At 37.8% G+C, this 27,874-nt stretch overlaps 1 protein-coding gene across 1 annotated transcript in view; it reads right to left on the minus strand.

Moving 5' to 3' along the window:
- Positions 1-27,874, minus strand: part of ESR1 (estrogen receptor 1) — a 256,559-nt gene that overhangs the window by 127,326 nt on the left and 101,359 nt on the right. Inside the window, 1 exon segment of the mRNA XM_077776008.1 lies at positions 18,833-19,168. Coding sequence (XP_077632134.1) covers positions 18,833-19,168 — 336 coding nt within the window.

A 27,874-nucleotide genomic window follows, 5' to 3' on the forward strand; every position in this document is an offset into this window, starting at 1 on the left:
ATCACAACCTGAGCAGAAACCAAGAGTCAGATGTTCAACTGACTGAGCCACCCAGGCACCCCAGCTACTTACCATTTTGGTCTCTGTTTCTTTATCTGCAAAATGGCCACAATGATGGTAGCTACTCATAAGGATGTTGTGAAGATATTTCATGCAATGCTTGACAATACACTTATAGATAGTAGTTTATTTTTTCTTTTTTTTTCAATATGGCTTTCATGTGAATTTGATTTTTTGGTGTTCTGAATCTTTCTTAAAATAATCTGTGATATATGTTGACAGTATGTCAGAACATTTATTAAAGAGGACATCCAATATTCAAATTATGATTTGAAGCTTACTGTTGTAGAGAAACTGCTATTTGACCACCAAATGTGCATTTAACTTTTATTATTATGAACAAACCTCAGATTTTATTCCATGCATAATGTGCATAGCTTAAAGATTATATTTCCCAGTGTGCTTTGCAGCTAGAGGGAGTCTAATATCTGACCAATGCTAAGAGTTCCCAGAAGTCTCCTTAAAGGAAGCTGCTGCGGCAGCAAAGTGTGTCCCTACTGACATTCTCTTTCTCCAACTTTCCAGAAGCCTGTAACACAGCGTGACTGCTAAATCTCCAGTAGCCCATGGGATCAGGAGATGACCTTGAAAAAGGAAGTCTTAAGCTAGGATAGGGGATAAAATGTCAGAAGGAAGTTGGGCCATTTTGACTGCAGAGCTGCTGTGCTCCTGCTAAAGGAGTCCAGATTTATTTTATAAGAGAAAAATAAACTTTGTCTTGTTTAACCCACTGTTATTTTGGTGTTTTCTGTTATAGGGGGTTGATTCTCATCCTAAAACAGTTATATTTGAAATAGGATTTCTACAATATATACTATTTCTTACCCTTACAGTCTTTCCTATTTCCTTTCAATATTTGTATGTATAAATACTTTAAGCTTATAGGATAGTTTAAAGCTTCCAAATGTAGGCAAAATCTCTAGTTATATTAACTCAGAAAATGGGCAGCAGCTGATATACCTCGGAATTTTTTTTCCTTAACACCATTTGTTTTTGCAAAAACAAAACAAAAACAGAAAAACAATAATCAAATCTCAATTAGTTTTGGTTAGTGGCAATAAGATTACTTGAAAAAGAATTAAAGTATGAAGACAGATTTAATAACACAAGTCAAAAGAAATACATGTGCTGAAGGTTTAAAAAAATATATTCAGAAAACTAGTTTCTAGCCTAGTTTTCAAAATGCAGGTTATCTCATGATTTTACTGAATAGTTACATAACATTAAAATTTTGACTCCAAATTAATTATATCAAACAACTCCAAACCAACAACTATAGCAGCAGCTAGTATTTATTGAGTGAAGAGTTACTGTGAGCCAGGGTTATCCAAAGACAGAGCTGATGTTTTTAAATCACTTAATATATAGACCTTCTTGATGATGTCTGTTATATGGCAGGGGAGGGGAGAAAAGAAGGTATTTTTTTAATACCAAATAATGTTTAAATGGTACAACTCTTTTTTTTCTTTTAAGTTTATTTATTTATTTATTTATTTATTTATTTATTTATTTATTTATTTATTTATTTATTTATTTATTTATTTTGAGAGAAAGAGAGAGAGCACAAGCCAGGGAGGGGCCGAGAGAGGGTGAGAGAAAGAATCCCAAGCAGATTCCATGTTCCGCAAGAAGCCCAAAGTGGGGCTCAATCCCATGACCTGAGCCTAAATCCAGAGTCAGACTCTTAATCAACTGAGGCACTACCCAGGTGCCCAAAATGGTATAATTCCAAATTGGTGCCATCAGTTTTTTTATCCTATTCTAAGAGTTTCACACAGGAGAGTGTTCTAGAATTGAAATTGTTTCCCAAATAACTAAACTCTATTAACCTCTCTATGCCTCAGTTTTTCATCCATAAAATAAGGACAACAAAAGTAATAAAGACTGAGGTAATGCAGGTAAAATGCTTAAAACAATACCTGCCATTGCTAGCTACCAATTGTAACATAAATTACAAAACTCAGCTCAGGCCACCCGGGTGGTTCATTTGGTTAAGCGTCTGACTTCAGCTCAGGTCATGATATCACAGTTCATGGGTCCGGGCCCTACATCAGGCTCTGTACTAACAGCTTAGAGCCGGGAGTCTGCTTCAGATTCTGCGCCTTCCTCTCTCTCTGCCCTCCACTGCTCGTGCGCTCTCTCTCTCTCTCTCTCGCTCTCTCTCTCTCACACACACACACACAAATAAATAAACATTAAAAAAAAAACACTCAGCTTTGCTACTACTTCTTCATACATAAAATGGTCAAACCCTAACATTGCTCACAGTCCTCACAGGATAACCAGTATAGTGAAATCGAAGTTCCTTGAAGGAGTTTGCCAATTTTGTTCTCTTTTACATCCCTACACATAGAGCAATGCCTACCACATGCAATTAACTCATTAAGTTACTGTCAAATGAGGGGCACCTGGGTGGCTCAGTCGGTTAAGCAGCCGACTTCAGCTCAGGTCATGATCTCGCGGTCCGTGGGTTTGAGCCCCTCGTAGGGCTCTGTACTGACAGCTAGCTCAGAGCCTGGAGCCTGTTTCAGATTCTGTGTCTCCCTCTCTCTCTGACCCTCCCCCGCTCATACTCTGTCTCTCTCTGTCTCAAAAATAAACATTTAAAAAAAAATTACTGTCAAATGAATAAAACTAGTTTTGTGCTGTTATTATAAAAGACTCCATTGAAGCCTAAGGTATACCTGTTTCGATATCATTATTCCACCCCACTTCACTGGTTGATCAATTAACCTTCCTGCACTATGCTTATATTGTTATCTAAAAGTCACATTTAAAGTTTTGGATAAGAGAAATGATCTCTGAATTTAGTATCATTTTTATTAATCTTTTTTTGCAATGTGATGACAGTTTCCTTTTCATATATCTTACATACAGTAAGATACAGTATTATACCTCCTTTATTATTATAGAAAGGTACATATAACATAACATTTAGTATTTAACCACGTTTAAGTGTACAGTTCAGAGGCATTAAGTACATTCACATTGTTAGGCTACCATCATTACTATCCACCTCTAGAATATACTGCCCTTTTCAAAATATGACTCCTGGTATTTATTCTTAAGTTCCTTTTATTAATAGTCAAGACAAATCAGAAATTGGTTACGTAGGCCAATAATAACCATTTTCCAATTTTGACAATCATTTTTACCATAAAGTTTCCATCAAAATGGTCTGCTATTTGGTGGCAAGAAAATTGAAGACATTTAAGTTAAGTCTTTTGATTTCGTGAGATTGGGAGTCATGTGTTTTGACACACATTTATTAGACACTAATTGACTAGTTGATTATACGTCTATCTATTTGTAATCCTTTTAAATTTGAAGCCCTCCACAATCTTAGTGGAGTCTTCTGATCTCACAGACCCTATATAAAGATAGCTTTGTCCTTGACCACAGTTTGGGGAATTTTAAGATCTACTCAGGAAAGCCCAATATACTTTCTTTCAGTTTATACTCTGAATTGTGCACAGTAATATAGAAAAAAAACAAATCTGTTTATACCCCATTTCTGCCTTATTGATACAAGAAGAGAAACACTGCCAGACACAACATGAATGCCTGCCTTGGAAAATATCCTTCCACAGCTCAAGGCCTTGGATGAGAATGAGTTCTAAAATTCATAGCATTTATCTGCTGGTTTCCAAATATGCATTTCGAATGCCCTAAGCAAAGTTAGGCAAACATCTTGACCAGGTAAAAAGAACCAATGTCATTATGTGACATGCTCTTGTATGAAGAGACACTTTTAATACCCTCCAGAGAAGGAAACTGCCCACCACGTTATTAGATTTCATGTTTATGAAATGGCCACACAATAAACACATGCTATATTACAAAGAGAATCTTTCCTTCCTCTAGAGAAGGGCACTGCCATCATTTTAAATTTAACCTTTACTTAGCAATCACACTTCCAATTGTTCATGGCATTGTGTTGGGGGCTTTGCAAGGTACAACCAGGGGATAAATCCTAGTCCCAAAGGGCAAGGCTGTTTGTTTTCTTACTTCATCATAGAGAACCTGCCTCAAGATATTTTTTTAAATTTTTTAATGTTTATTTATTTTTTCAGAGAGAGAGACAGGGACAGAGTGCGAGTAGGGGAGCAGCAGCAGAAAGAAGGAGACACAGAATCCAAAGCAAGCTCCAGGCTCTGAGCTGTCAGCACAGAGCCTGACACGGGGCTCAAACCCACAGACTATCGTGAGATCATGACCCGACCCGAAGTCGGACGCTTAATCAACTGAGTTACCCAGGCTCTCCTGCCTCAATAATTTTTAAAGAGAACTTATATTTTAACACATGGAGCAATTTATACTTACAAGGGAGAGTGTTCCTAAGAGAAGTCCCCATTGGAAGTTCAGCAAACTGCATGGAACAGATTAGTTACCAGGGCAACAGAACTGAAATCCTAAGATTCCATGGAACTAGGGGTTCCCAACCAGGAGCAGTTAATTCTATAATTCACCCTTTTGAGAAAGATGAACTGAACACCAAATAGATAATGGTGACTCAGGTGAGTTTAAAAATTAAACACAAACAACCCCAAAGTCGTATCTACCTTACAGTTAATGTTAAAATACCACAGGCAATAAAAGGAGTTTACCACTGCAGTTTCTCTAATTTTCCATCCTCTGTGTAACTGCAGGGGCATAGAGCCAGCATCTATTTACCTAATGACTATTACCTCTCAGCTATGAATCACCTTAAAAGAACAGTTATACTGTCTTCTCCAAATAAGGTATTTGATTAAGAGAAAAGGAACACATAGTTATGTTCTATCAGTCAAATACTAACACTTTCCTATCTGTTTCAGTGTTTAACCACTTGCTAAAAGCAGTGAATTTATTTTCACATTTGCAAGAAAAATGCTTAACACAGGTGTATTTGAGAGCTAAGTTGTGGGGTGAAGAGAGAGAAGTAATAATGGTTCCAAAAAGAAACTGTTTGGACAACAGTCTAATATAAAGATGATAGTGTAAACCCATTAGAGCTCTCTGGTTCCTGCAAAGGAAAACAATAACATAGTGGTGATATGAAACAAATTTCAAATCCATTTATGGAGCTTTCGCTAGAAGGTATTGGTGAGATCGAGAAATANGGGGTGGGAGAGGAGAATTCTTCTAGTTCTACTCCGCTACTGAGAATGTTTCCAAGGTTCCCATTGTTTTTTATGGCTCCAATTAACTGAGATATCATTAGGGCCAATGCTGGTTTTCTCCCCCTTTGCAGTTCTCTGATCCCCAACTCACTAAAGTAAATTACATCTTACATCACTAAGGTGTACCCTCCACCGGGTAGCAGGGAAGTTCTAACTTTAGCTTTGGGTACACAGAGGCTAAGCCCACTGGGGCTCTAAATAAACTACTGTTAGGGGTAAAGAGGTTCCAGAAATCTAGATATAGAACTGGTTACACCAAAAGTTCACGTGTAGGCATTCCAGAAAGTCAGGCACATGTATCCTGGAGAAGCCATACAATTTCAGCATCGTTCTGGGAATGAAGATTTACATAGCCAGTCCAAATGGTCACCATGTTAAGAAATCTCAATTTGTAAGAAAAAAAAATCTCAATTTGTAAAGAATCATCTCCCAATACAAGGACACTTGCTTTGTCAAAGGAATGCTCACTTCACGTGATCATCTATAGTAGGCTTTCTTTAAATGAAAGATACACTACAGTTAAAATATGATTCACCTCATATAAATTCATTTTTCACATATACAACTTTTAAAAATAAGTTCATGGCCTAAGCAAGTCAAACTCAGATTGCAGAAATAGTTTTCCCTTGACAAATTCCCCTAGACAAAAATAGGTACCCAGCCAATAAAAACTATCCATCTTTCCATTTAAAAGAAGAAATTCAACCATGGTACAAATGAATCATCCAGCAATAAATCTATTAGTGAAATAAGACTATGGTTTAATAGTTGCTCCTGTGTATTAGACCCCAGCTGATTTAGTTCAGTGATATACATTTGATAAGACACTGTGGACCATGGATTGGTTGTCCTACCACAGTAAACTCAATCCATGATTATGTTGGTTTAAGTCATTTGAAGTTTCAGAAAGTAAGTAGAAGTTGAGCTGTCCCTTTACGGGGCAAAACGAGCATAGAATTGAAATATAGTGAGGGAGATGCAGAGATTCATGCAAAACAAATAACATGAATGCATTGTGTAAAGGGGAGACTAGCCAGCAGAGACTGGGGTCAGGAGATCTTGCTGGAAAGTAGAGCTCAACTAAGATGCGAGAGTGCCAGTTGGTGAACAGCTTTTCTACTATTAAAAAAGATGAACCTAGGGTCAGGTGCCCTGAGGCACAAGTTGAACTCTGGGCTTCAAGAGACACTACCATTTATCTGTTAAAGCCATTACTCAATTAGACAAGCCAACTGCCAAATTTTTAATTGAATAGTTGTTTCCCCCAAAATTCATATCTACCCGGAACCTGTGAATGTGATTTTATTTGAAAATAGGATCTTTGCAGATGTAAACAAGTAAGATGAGGTCATACTGGATTAGGGTGAACCCTAACTCTAATATAACTGGGGTCCTTATAAGAGGAAAATTTGGACCCAGACACAAAGAGAGAACATCATAAGACAACAGAGACAGAGGTTAGAGAAATGCATCTGCAGACCAAGGAATTCAAGGATTGACAGTAGCTTCTAGAAGCTAGCTAGAAAGAGGCATGGTAGGATCCTCCCGTAGAGCCTTCAAAGACAGCATGGTCCTGTTGATAACCTTGATTTTAGACAACCAGCCTTCAGCACTGTAAATTTCTCTTGTTTCAAGCCACCCAGTTTGAGAAATGTTGTTATGGTAGCCATAGGAAACTAATGCACGGAGTGAAGCATTCTGAAATGATGACCTACAGAAATTATTCCAGCAGTGATGAGCAGGATGAATTGAAGGGAGGAGAGGCTGGAACCAAAAAGATCAGTTAGGAGGATATTATAGTAATTTGGTCTTAGAAAACAAGAAAGACGTGGGCCAGGCTAGCGACAGTGGAACAGAAACAACGCCAAAATCTAAAGTCGTTGAAGATAAAGAACTGATGGCACATGGTGAAGAAGAGCCAGACACAAAGATGAATCCAAACTCAGACGAAGAAGGGTGGTGCCTCTGGCAGAAAGGAAAAGGAACAGGAGAAACAAATGAGTTCGCTCTAAAGGGGAGAAAAGGCAAATGGCAAGTTTCAGATATGTTGGTGAAAGCATGACATTTAACTGGTATCCTGTGGGCACCAAAAGAGTGGAACTGAATATTTAGGTGTCAGGACTTACAGAAAGAATTCTGGAAATCATAAATCTAAAAGTTAACAGGGGAAGCTCTGAGTGGGGTAACTTTTCAAGTTGGTTATGAGCAGCATTAGCACCCAGAGCCGAGTACCAGAGTGTTGGGAGATACCTACAACAGATGATGAAAGAGAGAAGGAAAGCCTGGAATATCCTTCTTCTCTCCTGGGAATAATTTTTCTGTCCTATGAATATTGAATGGTAATTCACCCCATCACCCCTTAACAGCACGGGGCTTTTCTAAATGTATCAAGTCTCATGAACTTTTGCCTCTTTCTGAGATTAATGGAAAACTATAAAATATACCAACACAGGACAGACTTGTTTATATTCAGTTATTATAAGTGAAGCAAAAACATATAATGTTTTTATGAGCAAGTAGCTTTTCTATTTTCTTTTTCAGAGTTGGAAAAAATAACCAAACATGTAAACCAATATCTATTTACTCTATTTTAAAAGCTCTAGGGACGCCTGGGTGGTTCAGCCGGTTAAGCATCTGACTGTTGATTTGGGCTCAGGTCATGATCTCGTGGTTCATGAGTTTGAGTCCCACACTGGGCTCTGCACTGAAAGCAAGAAGCAGTCTTGTGATTCTCTTTCTCTCTCTCTCTCAAAATAAATAAATAAACATTTAAAAAAAATAAAAGCTCCAAAAAATAGTAAACTTGGAGGATCAACTGTAAAGGAAGTCTTAAAAATACTTCTGTAGGAGGCTGTTCAAGAAATGGAATCAAAACACCTGTGCAGCCATCTGTATAAAAACGATTTTGGAAGGCACACTTCCCAGTGTATACTAAAATGAATTCAAATGGATCAAAGATAGGAATGTAAAAAGGGGAAACTATTAAAGTACCAGATTAAAACATTCTTCAGTGGGTTAAAATTTTCTTCAACGTATTTGCCAGGTAGATTCATGGAACTATTAAATTTTTAAGTCAACTTCAAAGCCAGAAGTTCAGTGAACCACTTGGGCGGGCAAAAGAGAGTAAATGATTAGCCAGGCCTACACTAGGTGAGCCAAACATTCCTCTTTAAATCAAAAGTTCCTTATTTCTGTTGCCTCAAAAACACAGGCATCCTTTCTTTTTAATACAATGTGTAAAAGTTTCCTAGGGCTGTCGTTCAAAGTACAAAAAAAAGGGGGTGTCTTAAAACAACAGAAATATATTCCCTCGCAGTGGCAGAGGCTAGTAGTCAGAGATGAAGTTATCAGTCAGACCAGGCTCTCTCTGAAGGCTCTCGGGGAAGACCCTTCCTGACTTCTTCTAGTTTCTGGTGTTGGCTGGCATCTTTAGCATTCCTTGACTTGGAGACGCATTGCTCTGGACACATAACCATTCTTCTTCCTATGAGTCTTTATATCATTTTCCCTCTGTGCATGTATATCTCTACCTCCAAAGTTCTCCTGTTTATAAGGACTGGGGACCACCCCAATGACTTCACTTGAACTTGAAGACCCTAATTCCAAATAACATGACATTCTGAAGTACCAAGTGTTAGAATTACAACGTATCTTTTGGGGAGAACACAATTCAACCCACTTCAACATACTTTAGAAGTAATTTATCTAAATAGTTACAAAAACCTGACATCCTCCATGCCAAATCCCCCTGGAAACAGCAGAAGCCACAGACCAACACTTCCTACAAGGTGGCTTGAGGATATCCAGCACCACACATCACCCAGATCAAGATAAACATGTAGATTCTGAGGCCCTGACCCAGACCCACTGCAACAGGACCCTGAATAGGGTGGGGCAAAGAGGCCCAAATGGGGCATTTTCCTTAAATACTGTCAAGACAAGAAAGGGATTTTTTTTTTAATTTGAGAGAGAGAAAGACTGAACACATGCAAGAGTAGGAGAGAGGGGCAGAGAGACAGAGAGAGAGAGACACACAGAGAGAGAGAGAGAGAGAGAGAGAGAGAGAGAGAATCCTAAGCAGGCTCCATGCTCAACACAGAACCCAATGTGGAGCCAATCCCACAACCCTGGGATCATGACCTGAGCCAAAATCAAGAGTGGCACGTCCAACTGACTGAGCCACCCAGGAGCTTCTCAGAAAGGGACTTTAAAGGCTTAAGACATCTGGGCTAACAAGCATCTATGGGGCATTAAACTTTCATGTGAAAGACAAATCTAGTAAGCAGCCACTGTCCTTGGGCTTCAACCAGGGCTTCCACAGGAGTAGTGAAAAGCTGAGCTGGGCTGACTTAGAAGTGGAACACTCCAAAGAAAGCTCTGCATTGCCAGCCCAGAGGGGCTGCCACCATTCATGCTAGAGTAATTCTAACCCAAGCCCAAGGCTCTTATTTATACGATGGTTGCAAAACCTTAACCACAAATCTTACCCTTAAACATATGTATTTGTCACCTCTCCAGGATGCCTCCCATACTTGCTTGTCATGCTCATTGCCATGCCATGCCAAAACAGGCGGGAACACTCTGATAGCCCGAGAGCAGGGGCCATTGGGCTGATTACAGGTTGGGTATGAGAGTACGAGACAGGATAGCCAAGTCCCTGAAATCCACAAGAAACTCCCAGAATAGAATGTGTTCCTTGAAGATGCTCCCAGTTCCCACAGTGAGGGGTTGTGCCCTCTTCTTGCCCTCCTGTCTCTACCCATTCTAAGTTTTAAATTACATACCCTACGTGAAACTCACTTGCTGCAAGCTAACTGATGCCTGTTAAAGTCTTCAGAACTCAAGCTCTGTACATTCCTCTGAATATTGCTCTGCCCCTTACAAAAGAGAGGCTGGAAATGAATCTCACTGAGGCAGAGGTTATAGAGATATTAGAACAGCAGGTAGATTCTGAAGAGAGGCAAAAGAGAGTAACACCACACTTCTAAGGATCCTTGTTCTTTATGGTAAAATTGTGCTCTAACAGGGCCCAAATATTTCTTAAAGTCAGAAGTTTCAAAAAACACTCTTTATTCATTCATTCAATAAGCATTTCCTGTGCTTCATTGCTGATTTGAATGATGAGGATGAGGATGAGAGTCAGAGAAGCTAACTACTGGATTCCTGGTGAACATAGGAGCAGAAGAAGCCTTGAGCCCTGTGATGGCTAAGACCGCCACATGCCGTCGGAGACAACGTAAAAAGCTTCTGAGAAACCTGGGCTTGTAGCTGGGGAGAGACATGTCCAAAAAAAGTGGATCGTCCCCCCACAGGGGTGAAACTGGGCAAGAAGGAAATTCAAAGAAAAATGGTGGGGAGTTGGGGCCCAGAAAGAACTGGGGATTCATTCAGCATTGTGTATGCAGGAACTGGGGCAGGAAAAGGGAAGGAGAAATGTTGCCTATATTGTCACCAAAAGAATGAGGAAGTGGATAAGGTAATATGTTTCCTGTGAAACTGAGCTCAACTGTCATTTTCCCTTTATTTTTTTCCTGGGCCAGCGGCTTTAGCACACCTTCCCAGATTTGTGCTCAGCAGTCAGTGAGACCGTCAGGCTTCTGGTTATCAGCTTCTAAAAGACAATAATAAGCTCAGGAGTAGATATTTATCCAAATATTCATTAAATAGGTAGAACTAGAAGTATGAAATTGCCCTTGAGATATGTATAATGACAGTGAATTTTGGAAAAGGTATAATTTTTAATAAATCAAAGTAACAGTTTTGTGATGCAATTCAAGCTTCTAGGGGAAAAAACATCAAATGTACTTCATTAGCACCGAAAGTAAGAATCAGCCAGGCAATGATGCAATTGTGATGCAGATATTAAAAATATAACAACTTCACATTTTTTGCCTTTTTTGAACTTCAGATAAGCAATCTTATACTTGTTAACAAGTTTTCACCATGTAGAAAATAATAGTAAATTAAGATTTAATAATCTAATTCTTTTAAAATTAAATCTCTACCATGGATAGACTATATAAAGTGATTTTGTAAAAACTGACAAATTTCAGAATGAACAATAAAGAGAAAAGCCTTTTATGCAGCTACATATTAAAAAGCAGATATTTAACATGTGTTATAAAAAAGCATCCCTTGTCAGAGCTAAGCAGATAGGTTTTATCATTCTTGCTGCTTTTAAAGTGTAATGGAAAAATATTAATTTCTTGAGGTAAACTTTCACAAGTCTAATACAGCTACTTTACAGATTGGAACCTATCAAAACTGCATGATGCATTTTATCATAATGCTCTTCATATCTTGATTCTAAGTAAAGAAATGTATTATCAAGTCAAAAAAATTACGCCTCACATGTTAAGGAAAAGGAAAAGTCAACCTAAAATCACCAACATCTGAAAATTCTGAAAATATTCTATTAGTAAAAAAAAAATTCTCAAACTACTAACATAGTCCAATGAACTGATTATTTTTATTAAAATTCATGATGCAAAATGAAGTCAATTTGGGGGGTTCTCCAAGATGGAGACATAGGAGATTCCTAAATTCACATGTTCCCATAGTCATACCAAATCTCTAGCTACACATTTTCCTCTGAAAGAAATCCATAAACAAGCTGAATGACTCCTACACAGTGGGAAAGTGAAAAAATACCTACATCGCTGTACACCCCTGGTACAATGACACACAATCAAGAGGGAACTCAAAACTCCCAGATTCTCTCTGAGGAGCAAAAGATTTGGACCCAACATACAGCACTCTAGGTTTTTTTTTTGGTTTTTTTTTTTTTAATTTTTTTTTTTAATGTTTTATTTATTTCTAGGAGAGAGAGTGAGAGAGAGAGAGCGTGAGCAGGGGAGGGTCAGAGAGAGAGGGAGTCACAGACTGAAACAGGCTCCAGGCTCTGAGCTGGCAGTCAGCACAGAGCCCGATGCGGGGCTCGAACCCACGAACCGCGAGATCATGACCTAAGCGAAAGTCGGACGCTTAACCGACTAAGCCACCCAGGCGCCCCGACAGCACTCTAGTTTTTAAGACTTTCACTTAAGGGGTAAGCCACCAAAACAGGTGGCGAAATACATGAAAAATGTTAAGACTATCGCAAACAAAGAAACTTCTTTATGGACAAGACTTACTGTCTATCTTCCCAAGGTTTAGCACAGAAGTGAACATCTCCAAGTCTTTGTCTGATCGAGATCTATTTGCATATTTTAAACACTGCTACCTATGGGTCAGGTTCTAATTTAACATAATCTACAGACTAACTGTGATCCTCCTCAGAGACTGGGGAACCCCTGTAGCCTGCTCCAAAAATCACCTCTCTCTCTAAAAGGAGCTTGTACATACATCTGGTGCTCCAACTTCTGTGGTTGCCAGCCAGGGAACTCATCCTTTGATCACCTGGTTCTATTGGTCAGAAAGGCTTGTGTTTGCCAATCTCACAGGCCGATAGCAAATAATGTGTAAAGAGCTATCCCCTAGGCACAGCACAGAGGGAGCAAACAGAAACTATCATATCCCAGTCTTTCCCTGAAAGACATGTATTTGTATCCTTTAAAAGCTGTTACCTGAGGATCCAGCTACCAATCAGCCTGAATCTAGGTGTTCAGTGAGATCTTCCCTTTTGGGATACTGACAGGTCTTGGCATACTCTCAGCTACTGGAAACCACTGATAATAAAGAAGTCTGCCCTGGGGCACCTGGGTGGCTCAGTCGGCTAAGCATCCGACTTCGGCTCAGGTCATGATCTCATGGTTTGTGGGTTCAAGCCCCACATCAGGCTCTGTGCTGACAGCTAGCTCAGAGCCTGGAGCCTGTTTCAGATTCTGTGTCTCCCTCACTCTCTAACCTTCCTCTGCTCATGCTGTCTCTCTCTCTCAGAAGTAAATAAAACATTTAAAAAAAAAAAAAGAAGGCCCAGACAATCACAAAAGTTTGAGAAATAATCAAGAGCTCAGGATGGGATGAACAATAAGGTTTGTGTCCTACTCCATCAAGACTAAGAAATGGGACTATTTTATCTAATGCACAGGAACCAACACAGAACCAAGGAGAATGAAGAAACAGAGGAATAGGTTACAAACAAAATAAATAAAATAAAATTCCAGAAACAGACTAACAAAATGGAAGTGTGTTACCTAGTAAAGAGTCCAAAATAATGATCATTAAGATGCTCACCAGAGCATCTCCCTCTCTCTCTCTGCCCCTCTCTCACACGTGTGCTCTCTCTCTCAAAATAAATAAATAAACTTAAAAAAATTACCAAACAAAAATCACAGAACTGAAGAATACAATAACTAAACTGAAAAGTTTAATGGAGAGGTTCAACATCAGACTAGATTAAACTGAAGAAAGGATCAACAAACTCAAAGACAGGATAGAGGACTTCATCCAATCAGAGAAGTGAAAAGAAAAAAGAAAAAGAATGAAAAAGAGTAAAGATAGCTTGAGGGACTTATAGGACAACATCAAGAAAACAGCATTCACATTATAAGGGGTCCCAGGAGAAAAGAGAATGAAAGGGACAGAAAGCTTATTCAAAGAAATCATGGCTGAAAACTTCCCTGATCTGGGGAAAGAGACATCCAGATCCAGGAAGCCCAAAGAGTTGCAACAAAGATGAACCCAAAGAAACCCACACCAAGACACATTAAAATTAAAGTATCAACAGTTAAAGACAAGAAGACAATCTCAAAAGCAGTGAAAGAAAGCCAACTTGTTACACACAAGGCTATCATGAGATAAGGACATCAGTAGATAACACTATCAGCAGATTTTAGAGCAAAACTTTACAGCTCAAAAGAGTGTCATAATATACTCAAGTGCCGAAAGAAAAAACTGTCAACCAAGAATACTCTACCCAGCAAAGTTGTCCTTCAGAATTCTGAGGCAGAGGTCAAGAGTTTATCAGAAGCAAAAGCTGAAGGAGTTCACCACCACTAGCCCAGTCTTACAAGAAATGTTAAAGGTACTTTTTCAAGCTAAAATGAAAGGATCCCAATTAGTAATAGGAAAACATATTAAAGTATATGAGGCACCTGGGTGGCTCAGTCAGGTAAGCATCTGACTTTGTTTCAGGTCATGATCTCACGGTTCATGAGTTCAAGCCCCCCATCCCCACATCGAGCTTTGCTTAGACAGCGCAGAGCCTGCTTAGGATTCTCTCTCCCTCGCTCTCTGCCCCTCCCCCATTTCTGTGTGTGCTCTCTCTCTCCCTCTCTCTCTCTGTCTCTGTCACAGAGTGAATAAATAAACTTAAAAAAATAAAAAGTATAGGGGCTCTCTGGTGGCTAGGTCGGTTAAGCGTCCGACTTTCGCTCAGGTCATGATCTCGCAGTTTGTAAGTTCGAGCCCTCCATTGGGCTCTATATGACAGCTTTGAGCCTGGAGCCTCCTTCAGATTTTGTGTCTCCCATTTTCTGCCCCTCCCATGCTCATGCTCTGTCTCTCTCTATTGCTCAATAATAAAATAAAAACGTTAAAAAAACAAAGTAAAAATCTCAATATTAAGGTAAATACAGAGTTAAATTCAGAATACTCTAAAGTTATGGTGATGGATAAATCATTTATAAATCCAGTAGGAAGGTTAAAAGAGAAAAGTAATTAAATAATTGGGACACCTGAACAGTTCAGTTAAGTGACACCTGAACAGTTCAGTTAAGTGCCTGACTCTTGGTTTCAGGTCTGGTCATGATCCCAGGGTTGTGAGACTGAGCCCCATGTTGGGCTCCACATTTGAGTGGAGTCTGCTTAAGATTCTCTCTCTCCCTTTCCTTCACCCATTTCCCACTCATGTTCTCTCTCTCTCTCTCTCTCTGTTTTTCAAAGAATGGTTATAATAATTTGTAATGGATACACAAGGTAAAAAGATGTAAATTATGACATCAAATATAAAACATGGGGGGAGAGCATAAATAGAACTTTAAAATGTGTTCAACTTAACTTGTCAAAAATCACCAATATATGTTATAAATATAAGTTGCTACATGTAAGCATAATGGTAGACACAAAGCAAATGCCTATAGTGGATAAGCAAAAGATAATAAGAAAGGAATCTAAGGAAACCACTGTGAAAGTCACCAAACCACAAAGGAAGAAAGCAAGAGAAGAAGAAAAAAAAACAGAAGAACTACAAAAGCACCAGAAAATAATTAACAAAATGGCAGCAAATATACACCAATCAATAATTCTTTAAATGTAAATGAACTAAATCCTCCAATCAAAAGACATGGAGAGACTGAATGAATAAAAAAAAACAAGATCCAACTATATGCTGCCTACAACAGACTCACTTCAGGTTTAAGGGCACAAATAGACTGCAAGTGAAAGGTTAGAAAAATATACTCCATGCAAATGGAAACCAAAGAAAGAAGATATAGTTATACAAAATAAAACTCAAGAATTTAATTAAAGACTATAATAAGAGACAAAAAAATCATTATATAACGATAAAGAGGTCAATCCAACAAGAGAAGCATTTGCTTTCTTTTTTTAATATTTACTTATTTTGAGAGAATATGATTGGGGAAGGGCAAAGAGAGTGAGAGAAAATCACAAGCAGGCTCCATGCTGTCAGTGCAGAGCCCAATGTGGTGCTCGATCTCATGAACTGTGAGATCATGACCTAAGCTGAAGTCAAGAGTTAGAAGCTTAACCAACTGAGCCACCCGGGTGTCCTGAAGGTAAAACACTTGTAAATATTTATGCTCCCAAAAATAGGGCGCTTAAATACATAAAACATAAAATAAACACTTAACAGAAATAGAGAGCAATACAAGAATAATAGAGGACTTCAATACCCCATTTTCAATAATGGATAGATCATCCAGACAAAAATCAGTAACAAAACATTGAGCTTAAACAGCACACTAGACTTTTTTTTTTTTAATATTTTTTATTTATTTCTAGGAGAGAGAGAGAGAGACAGCATGAGCAGGGGAGGGTCAGAGAGAGAGGGAGTCACAGACTGAAACAGGCTCCAGGCGCTGAGCTGGCAGTCAGCACACAGACCGACACGGGGCTCGACCCCACGAACCGCGAGATCATGACCTAAGCGAAAGTCGGACGCTCAACCGACTAAGCCACCGAGGCGCCCCACCAGCACACTAGACTTAATGTGAAAGATATTTCATGGTCATGGATTAGAAAAAAATACTTTTAAAATGTCTATATTACCCAAAGCAATGTACAGATTCACTGCAATCTCTATCAAAATTCCAATTAGATTTTTCACAGAAATAGAAAAAGAAATCCTAAAATTCTTATGGAGCCACAAAGACCCTGAATAGTCAAAACAATTTTAATAAAGAACAAAGCTGGAGGCAAGAGCATCACACTTCCTTATTTTAAACCATATTACAAAGCTATAGTAATCAAGAGTATGGTATTAACATAAAAACACTGACATGGATCAATGGTACAGAAGAAAGAGCCCAGAAATAAACCCAAGCATATATGGTCAATTAATTTATAAAAGAATTAAGAATATAAAATGAGGAAAAGATAGTCTCTTCAATAAAAGGTGATGGGAAACTGTATAGCCACATGCACAAAAATGGAATTGGATCACTATCCTATGCCGTACACAAAAATCAATTCAAAATGGATTAAGGACTTGAAAGTAAGACCTGCAACCATAGAACTTCTGGAAGAAAACATAAGAGAAAGAGCCCTCTGACATCAACTTTGGCAATGCTTTTATTTTTGGATTTGACACCAGTTGGCTTTTGATTTACAACAGCTGTATTTTAATAGTACACACACACACACACACACACAACACACACACACACACACAATTTCATTTCTGCCTCTATAATTTTTTTTTAGCCATCAAGAAATAAGATATAGTTTGGTCCAATGGTTTGGAATCATTTGGGTCTTTTAAACTAATGTGATCCAGTGGTTTTGCTATATATCTCATTATTATAAATTTGTTTAGGTCTAGGTTTAACAATGAGATAGCTAAACATGGACATATTTCCTTTTCCTTGATTTCTGTCTCCATTCATTCCTAAATTTAGATGATGATTGCCATGAATTCTCCCTTTACTGGTAATGTATTTGAGCTTCATTCCAACTATTTCACATGCCCTTCAAGTTATTATAATCACAAAAATGTCATGATGGAAATCTGATAAATATGAAAAAATATATGCTTGAGTTCAACAGTGCTCTGGAATTAATACTGACAAGAGTGCAAGAGGAAAAATATATGTTTATAGGACAATAAAACTTAACAGCAACCAAGAGTTGGCTCTCAGGTATATGGATGGCCATTATTTGTTTTTTTGTTTTTTTCTTTTCCCAAAGTATTCTTTAAAAAGGCAATAACAAATATAAAGACAAAACTTACTACCGCATTGCACTTAGATCCCAATAATTGCTTATCATAGATCTGCTCCACATGAGAATGCTAAGTAAGCTAGGTTGGTGCTCAATAAAACTCTTAATTTCAAAGATGGCCAAGACTTTTATTTGCCAGTTGGACTGACCCTAAAAATCTCAATATACCTGTCAATCCCCATGTTTCCATTTAATGCAATCTCCACCACCTAAATGGATGCCCTCTCTCAAGTTGGGATCAAACATTGCTGCCTCCTTATACACAGAGGTTGCCAACTTCTTTTAAGTTTATGTGTACTGTAGGCAAATATACAAAATCGTCGCTAAGGTCAGACGTGTCCACTTGGTCTCTAATCGGTGAACTTTGAAATCCAAGTACAAAACTCCACATTTATTTAGTCTAATAAAAGACATCCCATGCTTCGTAGGTAACAATCAATTTCTCATATTCAAAGAAACCAAACGAGACGATCTCCATCATTACTCATTTGATCTATAAGCCCAGAAAAAAGATTTAACTTCCTCTTGCCTTGGTTCATCTATATTAGCTCCTGAATGGATATGCTGGGGCATGGAGGAGGCCACTTTTTAGTGCTGTTTCCATAAAAACTAGAATTCTTCTCCCTCAACAACAAAAGCCAACAGTTTTACAGAAACACCAGTTCTGAGAGAATCAACTGAAGGACCAAGTGTCACTTCAGCTGGTATTATCTTTCTACCAGCTCCTTTCAGGGATGCTAACCTATTTTATTTGTCTTTTGTTTTACATGTATCCTAAAATATTAAGAGTAGTACACTGAGTAAACAATTGGCATTCAGTCAAGACACCCATTATTATCTCTTCAGCCCGTAAAGATCTTAAAAGTTCTTAAAAGGTAAAAGTGTTTATTAACAACTAAGGTATGTTGAGCAAAAGTCCTCAACATTACAAATTTGTAGTGCATGGATCATGCTGTGTGAAACATTTCTGACAGTGCGAACACATAATCTCACATGCATTTATTATGTAGTGTCCATCCCAGATTTTTTAGTTAAATATAAATAAGGTCAGGTTAAAGACTTTAATCTTCTAGATTTTGATTTGAAAACACCGCTTCCTAACTTCCAGGAGGATTACAGTATGTTGATAGTGAAAATTAACAAATTGGATGTAACCTTGAAACCAGTTAGAGAGCAAGCAATGCTATCCACCGCCCCTTCCATGACAGGGCAAGCAGTTGATGAGTAGCTCCGACTCCTAAAATAAATGTTGAGCTTAGTGTTCTTACCTGGCACCCTCTTTGCCCAGTTGATCATGTGTACGAGCTCCCTGTCGGCAAGGTTGGTCAGCAAGCCCATCATTGAAGCCTCACTGAAGGGTCTGGAAGGATCATAGTCGGAATAGATTATGGGGGGCTCAGCCTCCAACAAGGCACTGACCATCTGATCGGCTGTCAAGGACAAGGCTGGGCTATTCTTCTTAGTGTGCTTAATCAAGAGAGGGCTTGGCCAAAGGCTGGAAGTCCTCACATCTCCGGAGGATCCCACTTCCTTCCTGCCCTCCCCCTCATCTCTCTGCCGCTTGTGTTTCAACATTCTTCCTCCTCTTCGGTCTTTCCGTATTCCTGAGAACACAGAAAAAAATAACCCAGTTTTTATTTTCTCATGTAAATTTCCATACTAAAACCAACTTCCATGCTATAGCCTTTATTAATATAAATATTTTGAAGCACAGGTGGGTGTGCTAGTAGGTGTTTAACAAGCAGCTGCCTAAGAGGGGGGAAAGACGCTTTGATTTGTAGCATGGACCAATTTCTATGGTGTAAATACTCCCTCCATGGAAATTTCAAGCTACTTGTCTGACATGGAGTGGCTTACAAAACTCCTGAAAAGTTCACTATAGAATTTTGTGAGCCAGCACATGCTGAATCTGACCAAGTGTGTGTGTGTGTGTGTGTGTGAGAGAGAGAGAGAGAGAGACAGACAGACAGATGCTATAAAAAAAACAAAATGATAATGATTCGTTATTCTTGAAATATGGCTTAGCAACAAAGACTGCTTCTGCTATGAATATTCTTTTAACAGTAAATTTAAAAGGCACTGAGAAAAGTACTTTGTAACCATTCTATTGTACAAGTAGGTGTCATAATGGAAGACACTGAAGGGGAATGACTCATCTGAAATGTAGCTGACAGCCTCAGGGTCGCACAGGTGCTCAGCAACTCTTTGATGGCTGCGAAGCTGCACCTTATCACCTCAGTACTTCACCTAAGACCTTCAAGTGGTTTACTCAGTTCTAAGATGTTCACAAATGTATTTCTCTTTCCCTAATAGAAAAATTTTAAAATAGGTGAAAATAACTTTCTCCCAAAGGTTTACCCAGCTACAGTTCTCACTAGCTAAATTGTAAAGAGAAGGAGAATCCAGTCTCTTGCGGTGATTCTTTGTGGTTTCAGCTCAGCATCTTAACCCGGAAAAGGCCATGCTGTGGCACTGAAATGTATCAGCAGGAACAAGTATCTTAGAGAGGCAAAAATTAACACAAGCTTCTGTATTTTCAAAACTATTCATATCAAAAAAATGTTCACTTCTCCAAAATAAGCTGAGCAGCAACAGTTCTTAGATTTCTATGAAACAAAATCATTTTGGTAAAAGTTAATACAATTATTTTTAATATTAAAGACATGAGCAGTACACACTCTTTATAACACATTACGTTTTCTCTCACCCCATAACAAATGAATAACTAATATCAGAAACTTGTTCTATTCTGTTCAAATTTATCAAAGAATTTGCACAAATATGTGACTGTGATTTTTTTCTGCGTAACTTTTAAAAATTTTTTAATAAATATTTCTAAATGTTTATTTTTGAGAGGGGGGGGGGGGGAGACACAAAATCCAAAGCAGGCTCTAGGCTCCGAGCTGTCAGCACAGAGCCCAATGCGGGGCTCAAACCCATGAACCACGAGATCATGACTGGAGCCAAAGTTGGATGCTTAACTGATTGAGCTACCCAGGCGCCCCTTATGTGTAACTTTTATTTTTATAGGTCTAAATTAGATATATTAGACAATGCCCTCAAAATATAATGAAGTCACAGACCCTTCCTATTTGTTCAGTATTAAAATAAGCATTTATCAGAACTCTTGGAATAAATAATAAAAATAAAGATTATTGTCACTAATACTCAGCACTCACCACGTATCTTAAGCACTTTATATACACTTTACATGAAATCTTTTACAATTAATTTAACCCTCACAATAATCTTGTAAGGTTAATACTGAGAAACATTTATGTAGAAAAGTTAATGAACTTGTCCAAGACCATTCTCAACTAAATATGATTCGAGATCCTGGCTCTAAAATGAAGATGTTTTTCCAGTTAACAGTTTTAGAATTTTATCAATTATCAACAAAGTTGACAAATTTAAAAATATCCAGAACTAAAATAAGTTGGATGAGAACAGTCTTATCTAATCAGCCATTGTCCTTAGTCAGGCTTTTCAATCAGTTCATTACCAGATATGCTCATGAGATAAGAGTATTTGGATTAAGAAGGATGATACACTCTATTCTCAGCACATCAGCATGTACCCGGAGTTCTCACACCCAGGGCTGAATATAGCATATATAAGCAAAATAGACTATTTAGATTGGAGTAAGTAGGATGGTGGGGAGGTGTGAAATCACGTCACATAGAGATCAACAGAGGAACAGAGAGGGGTTAGTCTTGAAAAAAGAAGACTTAGAGGAAACATGAGTGTCGCCTTCAACTGGGCTATCTTAGAAAAATGGTGTTAGGGCCTAAACGCTTATGTCCCCCAAAATTCATGTTGAAATAAAAGTGGTGGTACTTGGAGGTGGAGCCTTTGGTAGGTAGTTATGTCATGAGAGTACAGCTCTCATGAATGTACGAATGGCCTCAAAAGAGACCAGGGAGCTAATAAGAGCTTGCTCTCCCTACTATGTGAGGATATGAGCAACAGCTGCCTGCAAGCCAGGAAGCAGACTATATTCTGACACCAGATCTGCTGGCACCTTCTTGGACTTCCCAAACTCCAGAATTTTGAAAAATAATTGTTTGTTGTTTAAGCCATGCAGTCTTTGGTATTTCTGTTATAGCGGCCCATACTACCTGAGAGATGGGTTTGATTTGCTCTTTATGAACCCAAATGGTAACACAGAAGAAATATGTGAAAACTGTGAGTAGAATATATATATATATAAGGAGGCAGTATGCAACAGTCCAATCAGACAACAAAGATAGAATCTACTGCCATAGGAAATGGTATGTTGGATCACTAGAGGTTTCCAATAATAAGCTAGCTGAAGACTTAAAAAAATTTTTAATGTTTATTTATTTTTGAGAAACAGAGAGACAGAGTGTGAGCAGGGGAAGGTCAGAGAGAGAGGGAGACACAGAATCTGAAGCAGGCTCCAGGCTCTGAGCTGTCAGCACAGAGCCCGACATGCGGCTTGAACTCATCAACGGTGAGATCATGACCTGATCCGAAGTTGGACATTTAAGCAACTGAGCCACCCAGGTACTCCTAGCTGAAGACTTAATGGAGAGGTGACTGAAGGGATTCAATTATCAAGTGAGCATTTGCACTAGGTAACCTTCAATATACCTTCTAGAGACTGTATGACTCCATGGTTTTCCATTTGGAATGAAAGACCAGTAGCCTTGAAATGAAAAATGGGGGAAAATCAAAAGCAAAAAATTCCTTTAGGGTCACTTTCCTCAGGAAAATTTAAAGTCAGAATTTTGAGAGGATGAATTTTCATTGATGGTTTACCTACTCTGGGTGGGCACTGGCGTAAAAAAATGCATTGTTTTTCAGTATTAGTATATTATTCAAATATTTTTTTATTTCTCCACACCTTTAGAAGGAGATTGAGAATGTGAACAGATCTTATAGGAAATCTGCAGCAGCAAAGAAAGCTTTTTAATATCAGATCTATGTGGAAAGATAAAAGCAAGGGATTTAACTAAAGAAAAAAATGGCTAAAGATGATATTGTTATTCCTAAATGAAATCAGGAGTTACCTGATCACAACTACACATAAGCATTTTACTATTTAAAAATAAAGTCTATGCTTTCTATTATAAATGCAATTTATTCTTTAAAGATTTCAAAAGTAAAGACAACTAGATAGAGTTAACAAAACAAAACATAGGATTATACCCACTTTGAAAGGCTTCAGCAGTCATAACACAGACATATGATCTCCAGAAAAAGCATTTTAGACTCAATTCAGGTACTAGTCGCAGCAGTTATCAAATTTATCAAAGCTTTTGTTCATTTGGTAGAAAAAAACTGTTCGCTACGTATAAAATATATTCACAGGTGATACAGTGGTAAACAAAGACAGATTATCTTCCCCATTAAGTTTTCAGCTTGCAAGGAGAAAGACATCAATTTAGTCATTCAGTATTCATTGGATGAATGAACGAATTAATGAATGAATGAACTGCCCAAAATACAATGGAAGCGAGGAAGTGAATGAAGGAGGAGGAGACAAAGAAAGCTTCTCTAAGGGAGGGAGTTAGATTTAAGCCAAACTGTGAAATTTCCTTTCTTGGAGAAATTTAGAAGTAGTCTGCTCAGAGTGAGTTGAGTCTCACAAACACATGATCTAAGATGTTGAACTCAAGACAAAAATGGCCCCAGGTTTGGCCTGTAGAACAATAAGACACAACTGGAGAGACTAAAGAGAGGGTTGAATATTTATGAAATCATCGAATATCAAATAAGGAATGAAGGACTCAATTAGCACTAACAAATATTTCCTCTAATTTACTCCAAAGTGCACTATATTTTCCAAATGGCAAAGTCCCTACGAAATGTACAAATAGAGCAAAAATAGAAAATTGTGCATATTATGTGGCCAACTAGATGTGGTAGGATCCTAGGGTACAGCTCAATGAGGAAGGCATCTTTTTCCACTTGTAAGTAGTAATTGTCACATTACCAGTGACATACCAGTGCCATTTGCCAGTGACAAGATTACACAAATATTTTATATTAGGTCAAAAAAACCACAATGAATTGAGTGGAAGAAGGTAAAAAAAAAAAAAATGACCCAAATCCTACTTCTATTTTAACCTAGGTTAAATAAGAATTACAGATCCGAACCAAAGATTACAGGCTGTGTTGCTATGGATCATGCAGCCGGTTCTTAATTATATACAGTGATGGGGCAGAGGAGTGACATGCATAAATGAAACCCAAAGTAAAATTAAAATTTCTAGGGGCTCCTGGGTGGCTCAGTCAGTTGGGCGTCCGACTTCGGCTCAGGTCATGATCTCACAGTTTGTGGGTTCGGGCCCTGCATCGGGCTCTGTGCTAGCAGCTAGCTCAGAGCCTGGAGCCTGTTTCAGATTCTGTGTCTCCCTCTCTCTCTGACCCTCCCCTGCTCTCTCTCTCTCTCTCTCTCTCTCAGAAATAAATAAGACTTTAAAGAAAAAAAAAACCTCTATGCTCCCCACGGAGACATTTTCCAGAATTTTTTGGAGAGCAGCAACCTAGACGGATATGTATTTTACTTAAGCTGGCTTACCCTCTGTCCAACTTATTTGAGCTATCAGTGGAAAAACCAAAAGAACAAAAATAAGTTCTCAAAGCAGAGGGGTAAAAATGATTAGCTTAGACTGTGCAAATATTAAACAGGCGGGCTCATAACAGTCAAGACATTTATTTGCAACAAACAGCATTTTAGCTTGTAATAAGCAAGATGTAGTGTCATTCAGTCCACAAACTGTCCTTTTCCAGAATGACTGAGTAAAATATTCAGCAGGATAGGACAAATGTCCTGTGATGGATATAGTAGTGTACACACATTAGGTGTGTCACTGATTAGACAATAATTACATCAAAGCACATTTCTCTACACTCCCTTTTGAAATTGTTAAGCTTACAATAATTCAGGGATTACCCACTGGTTTCATAGAAGGGATCAAGAAAATAAATGATCTCTCATCCAGCAAGCCCACCATTAAGTGTGAAAAGCCACCAGTTTGAATTTTCTCCCCTAGGGTTAAGCCTTCTCTAAAATCCTCATCACGCTGTTCTAAGGATTTAGAAAGGCTGAGTATAGAACTTCCAGTTAGCAGCACTCACAGAAAATTTGAGTTATTCTAATCCACTAGGAAGTGTTAACTTAAGGGAATTTATTAAGTAACATGGGTAACTGGAATGGAATAAAAGGAAAAATGAAGGTGTATGGGGCTCTCTCTAGGTTAAGGTGAACAGTAAGGAATCTCTTCCAAGGCTGCCTGGGATCAGAGAGGCTTCAAGGCAGCTCAGGGGCTGAGTTCTGGCAAGGAGAAAGGGTCTGAAGACATATCAATTACTTAAAAAATTATATCCTGGCCCTAAAATAAAATCTGTCCTAAGGTATCACACTAGATAGTCTGAAAGATTGCTTCTAATTACTTCAGAGTTCTGTTTAATCATTCTTTCTTTTTCATTCTTTAAATTCTTTGGCTTGGCCATTATATCACAGGAAAAATTAATATGTTATCTCTGAATATTCCTTAATTAAAAGAATTCATCAGATTGTTTGCTTCTAACGCGTTCTCCTTTTTAAATTTTCTTTTTCCGAAATGATCTTTTTTCTTCATACCCTGTGCCTCTACAAAAAGCTAGTATAACTTTAGTAATTTTTCCAGTTCCCTCAGGCTATTTTAAGGTATTATTAAATATTTCAAACATTTGCATAATCACCTCTCTTGTTTCTCAATAATTTCACATTATTCATGAGATATGAAAAAGCCAGACAAAGAAACACACTAAAAGCTTTTTAATTCAATATGTTGAGGAAAACAGAAGTGCTAATTAGTTAAGAATTAAATAGAGGTAAGAGCTAATAAACTCGCTCCAGAGAAACTCCCCTGCCTCAGTTCTAATGCTTTCTCTTCAAATACTAGAAATGAATCCTATAAGGTAGGGACTGTTACAGTCCATGATCTAACAGAAGAAATAAGCTGAGAGTAACTAGCATGCTTTAGGTCACACCAAGAGCAGCTCAGACTTGAACCTGAATAAATTATGTAATTGTAAATTATTATTAATATTGTCATAGCCTCTAAGTGCATGAAGTCAAGGAACTATGAATTATTCTGTTCTTTTAGAACTACTTAATGTTCTTTCCCTCCTTCTTTCACATCCAACAAATCACTACCACCTAGTATTTCCTCACATATTTCTTCCTTGACTCTCTTCCTTTCTGTCTTCACTGCTACCATCAGTTCAAACCCCTATGCCTTCTTGCCCAAATCAATGCAGCAGCTCCTTGCCTACCTCAATCTCCCTTCTAATCCAATTAACTGTAATTAATTAATCTCCATTACACACCCATTTCATCCTGTTACTATCTGTCTAAATCCCTCAAAGACTTTCTTAGCTTACAGCAGTTTAACTATGGACTGAAGACTTAGCAGTTCTAGGGAAGTATCAGAGGTGATGTGGTTGGGGATTCTGGTCACCCCATTCTTCCCTTTGGTCTGAAGAAGCTATATGAGTGTATGAGTGTGTGTGTGTGTGTGTGTGTGTGTGTGTGTGTGTGTGTGTGTGTGTGTGTTGTATTAGGATTAGAAAAATAACTTCTATCTAAGAGGGTTTACTGGTTTTATTTTAAATTTAAAAACCCACTGACCTACTGAATAAAATAAAAAACATTACACTGAGACTCATGAATTTCCACAAATAATCCCAAAATCTTTTTTAAGTCTATTTTTACAACTGCCCTCCACAAACCTTCATTTTTATGAAACAGGTTTGGACCTGTACCACTTTTTACAATACTTTCCAATATCACCATCTTTGCTTTTTCTAACTCTTTTACATTGGCCTCCAAAACCCAAGTAAGGCCTCATTTCATCCATATTCAGTCTTTGATCCCAGCCCAGCTGAGTGGCTCTACCTCCTCCATTCTTGGCAGCTTTTCTTTCCTGTGCTATTCACTGAACAACTATCAAGTGCTACCTTCTGTGCTTAGTTACACCTGAGTTCCCCCTCCCTGAACTATGAGCTAGAACTCTCTCCAAGGAGGAAGCTGGACCAATTGTAGGACTCACTTCATTTATTGTCCCCTTCTCGAGAAGCAATGTCCCACACTGCCTGATAGTCAAGGCTTATAAACAGTTGTTTCATATATTTTATACAGCTTTTTTTATATTTCTGGTGGGAGGCAATACGGCTAGAACTGAAAATACACAAATCTACTACTACTGCTAGAAAGAAGTTTCATCATCTCCCTGTCAATAACTTATAGTTTAAATAGGCAGAAAATCAACATGTATAGAGTTGACCTCAACAACACTACCAACTCTGATCTAGCTGATATTTAGAGGGCTGTATTCATCAAACAACAGATAATACATGTTATTCTCAAGTTCCAAGATAGACTACATTTTAGGCCATAAAAACACCCATAACAAATAGTAAAAAGACAAATAATACAAACTATAAAATAAACTGAAAAAGGCTGAAATACTCTAGAAATCAATGATAGAAAGATACCGGGAACATTTCCAAATATTTGGAAATTAAACAACATATTTTTAAAGAACATATGGTGTAAGTAAGAAATCCCAATAAAAATTTTTAAGTATTTTTAACTAAATGAAAATAAAAATAAAACTTATCATGATATTTGGGACATAGGAAAGGCAAAACTTATAGCATTAAAGAAGAAAACTTATAGCATTAAGTTCATATATTAGATAAGAAGAAAAGTATATCAATAACTCAAGCTTCCACATTAGGAAACTAGAGAAAGAAGATCAAGTTAAAACCAAAGCAAGCAGAAAAGAAATTTTTTAAAAAATCAGAGAAGAAATTATTTAAATTGAAAGTGGGAGCACAACAAAGAAAATCATGAAACCAAAACTGTTTTTTTGAAAAAAGCAATAAAATTGATAAACTAGACAGAATAATTAAGAAAAAAGAAAGAAGATAATATCACAAATGAGAGGGAAATCACCATCACTGGAGCCATGGACATTACCAGGTTAATAAAGAAATACCAAGAGCAACTTTACACCCAAAAATCTGATAACTTAGATTAAATATACTAATCCCTTGAAAGGTACAGCCTACCAAAACTAGCAACAGGAGATACAAATAACTTGAATATCCCAAAATAAATTGAATCAATAATTAATAATCTTCCCCAAAATTCACTAGACCCTGGTGGTTTCATGGGTTGTTTCTAAAAAAATATACTTAGGAAATATATTTTTAATTCATTCCATGAGTCCAGCACTACTCTAATACTAAAATCAGATAAAAACATTTCAAGAAAGAAAAACTACAGGCCA

The sequence above is a fragment of the Crocuta crocuta genome, unplaced genomic scaffold, assembly GCF_008692635.1.
Source record: "Crocuta crocuta isolate KB4526 unplaced genomic scaffold, BGI_CrCroc_1.0 scaffold25, whole genome shotgun sequence".
NCBI classification, from domain to species: Eukaryota; Metazoa; Chordata; class Mammalia; order Carnivora; family Hyaenidae; genus Crocuta; species Crocuta crocuta.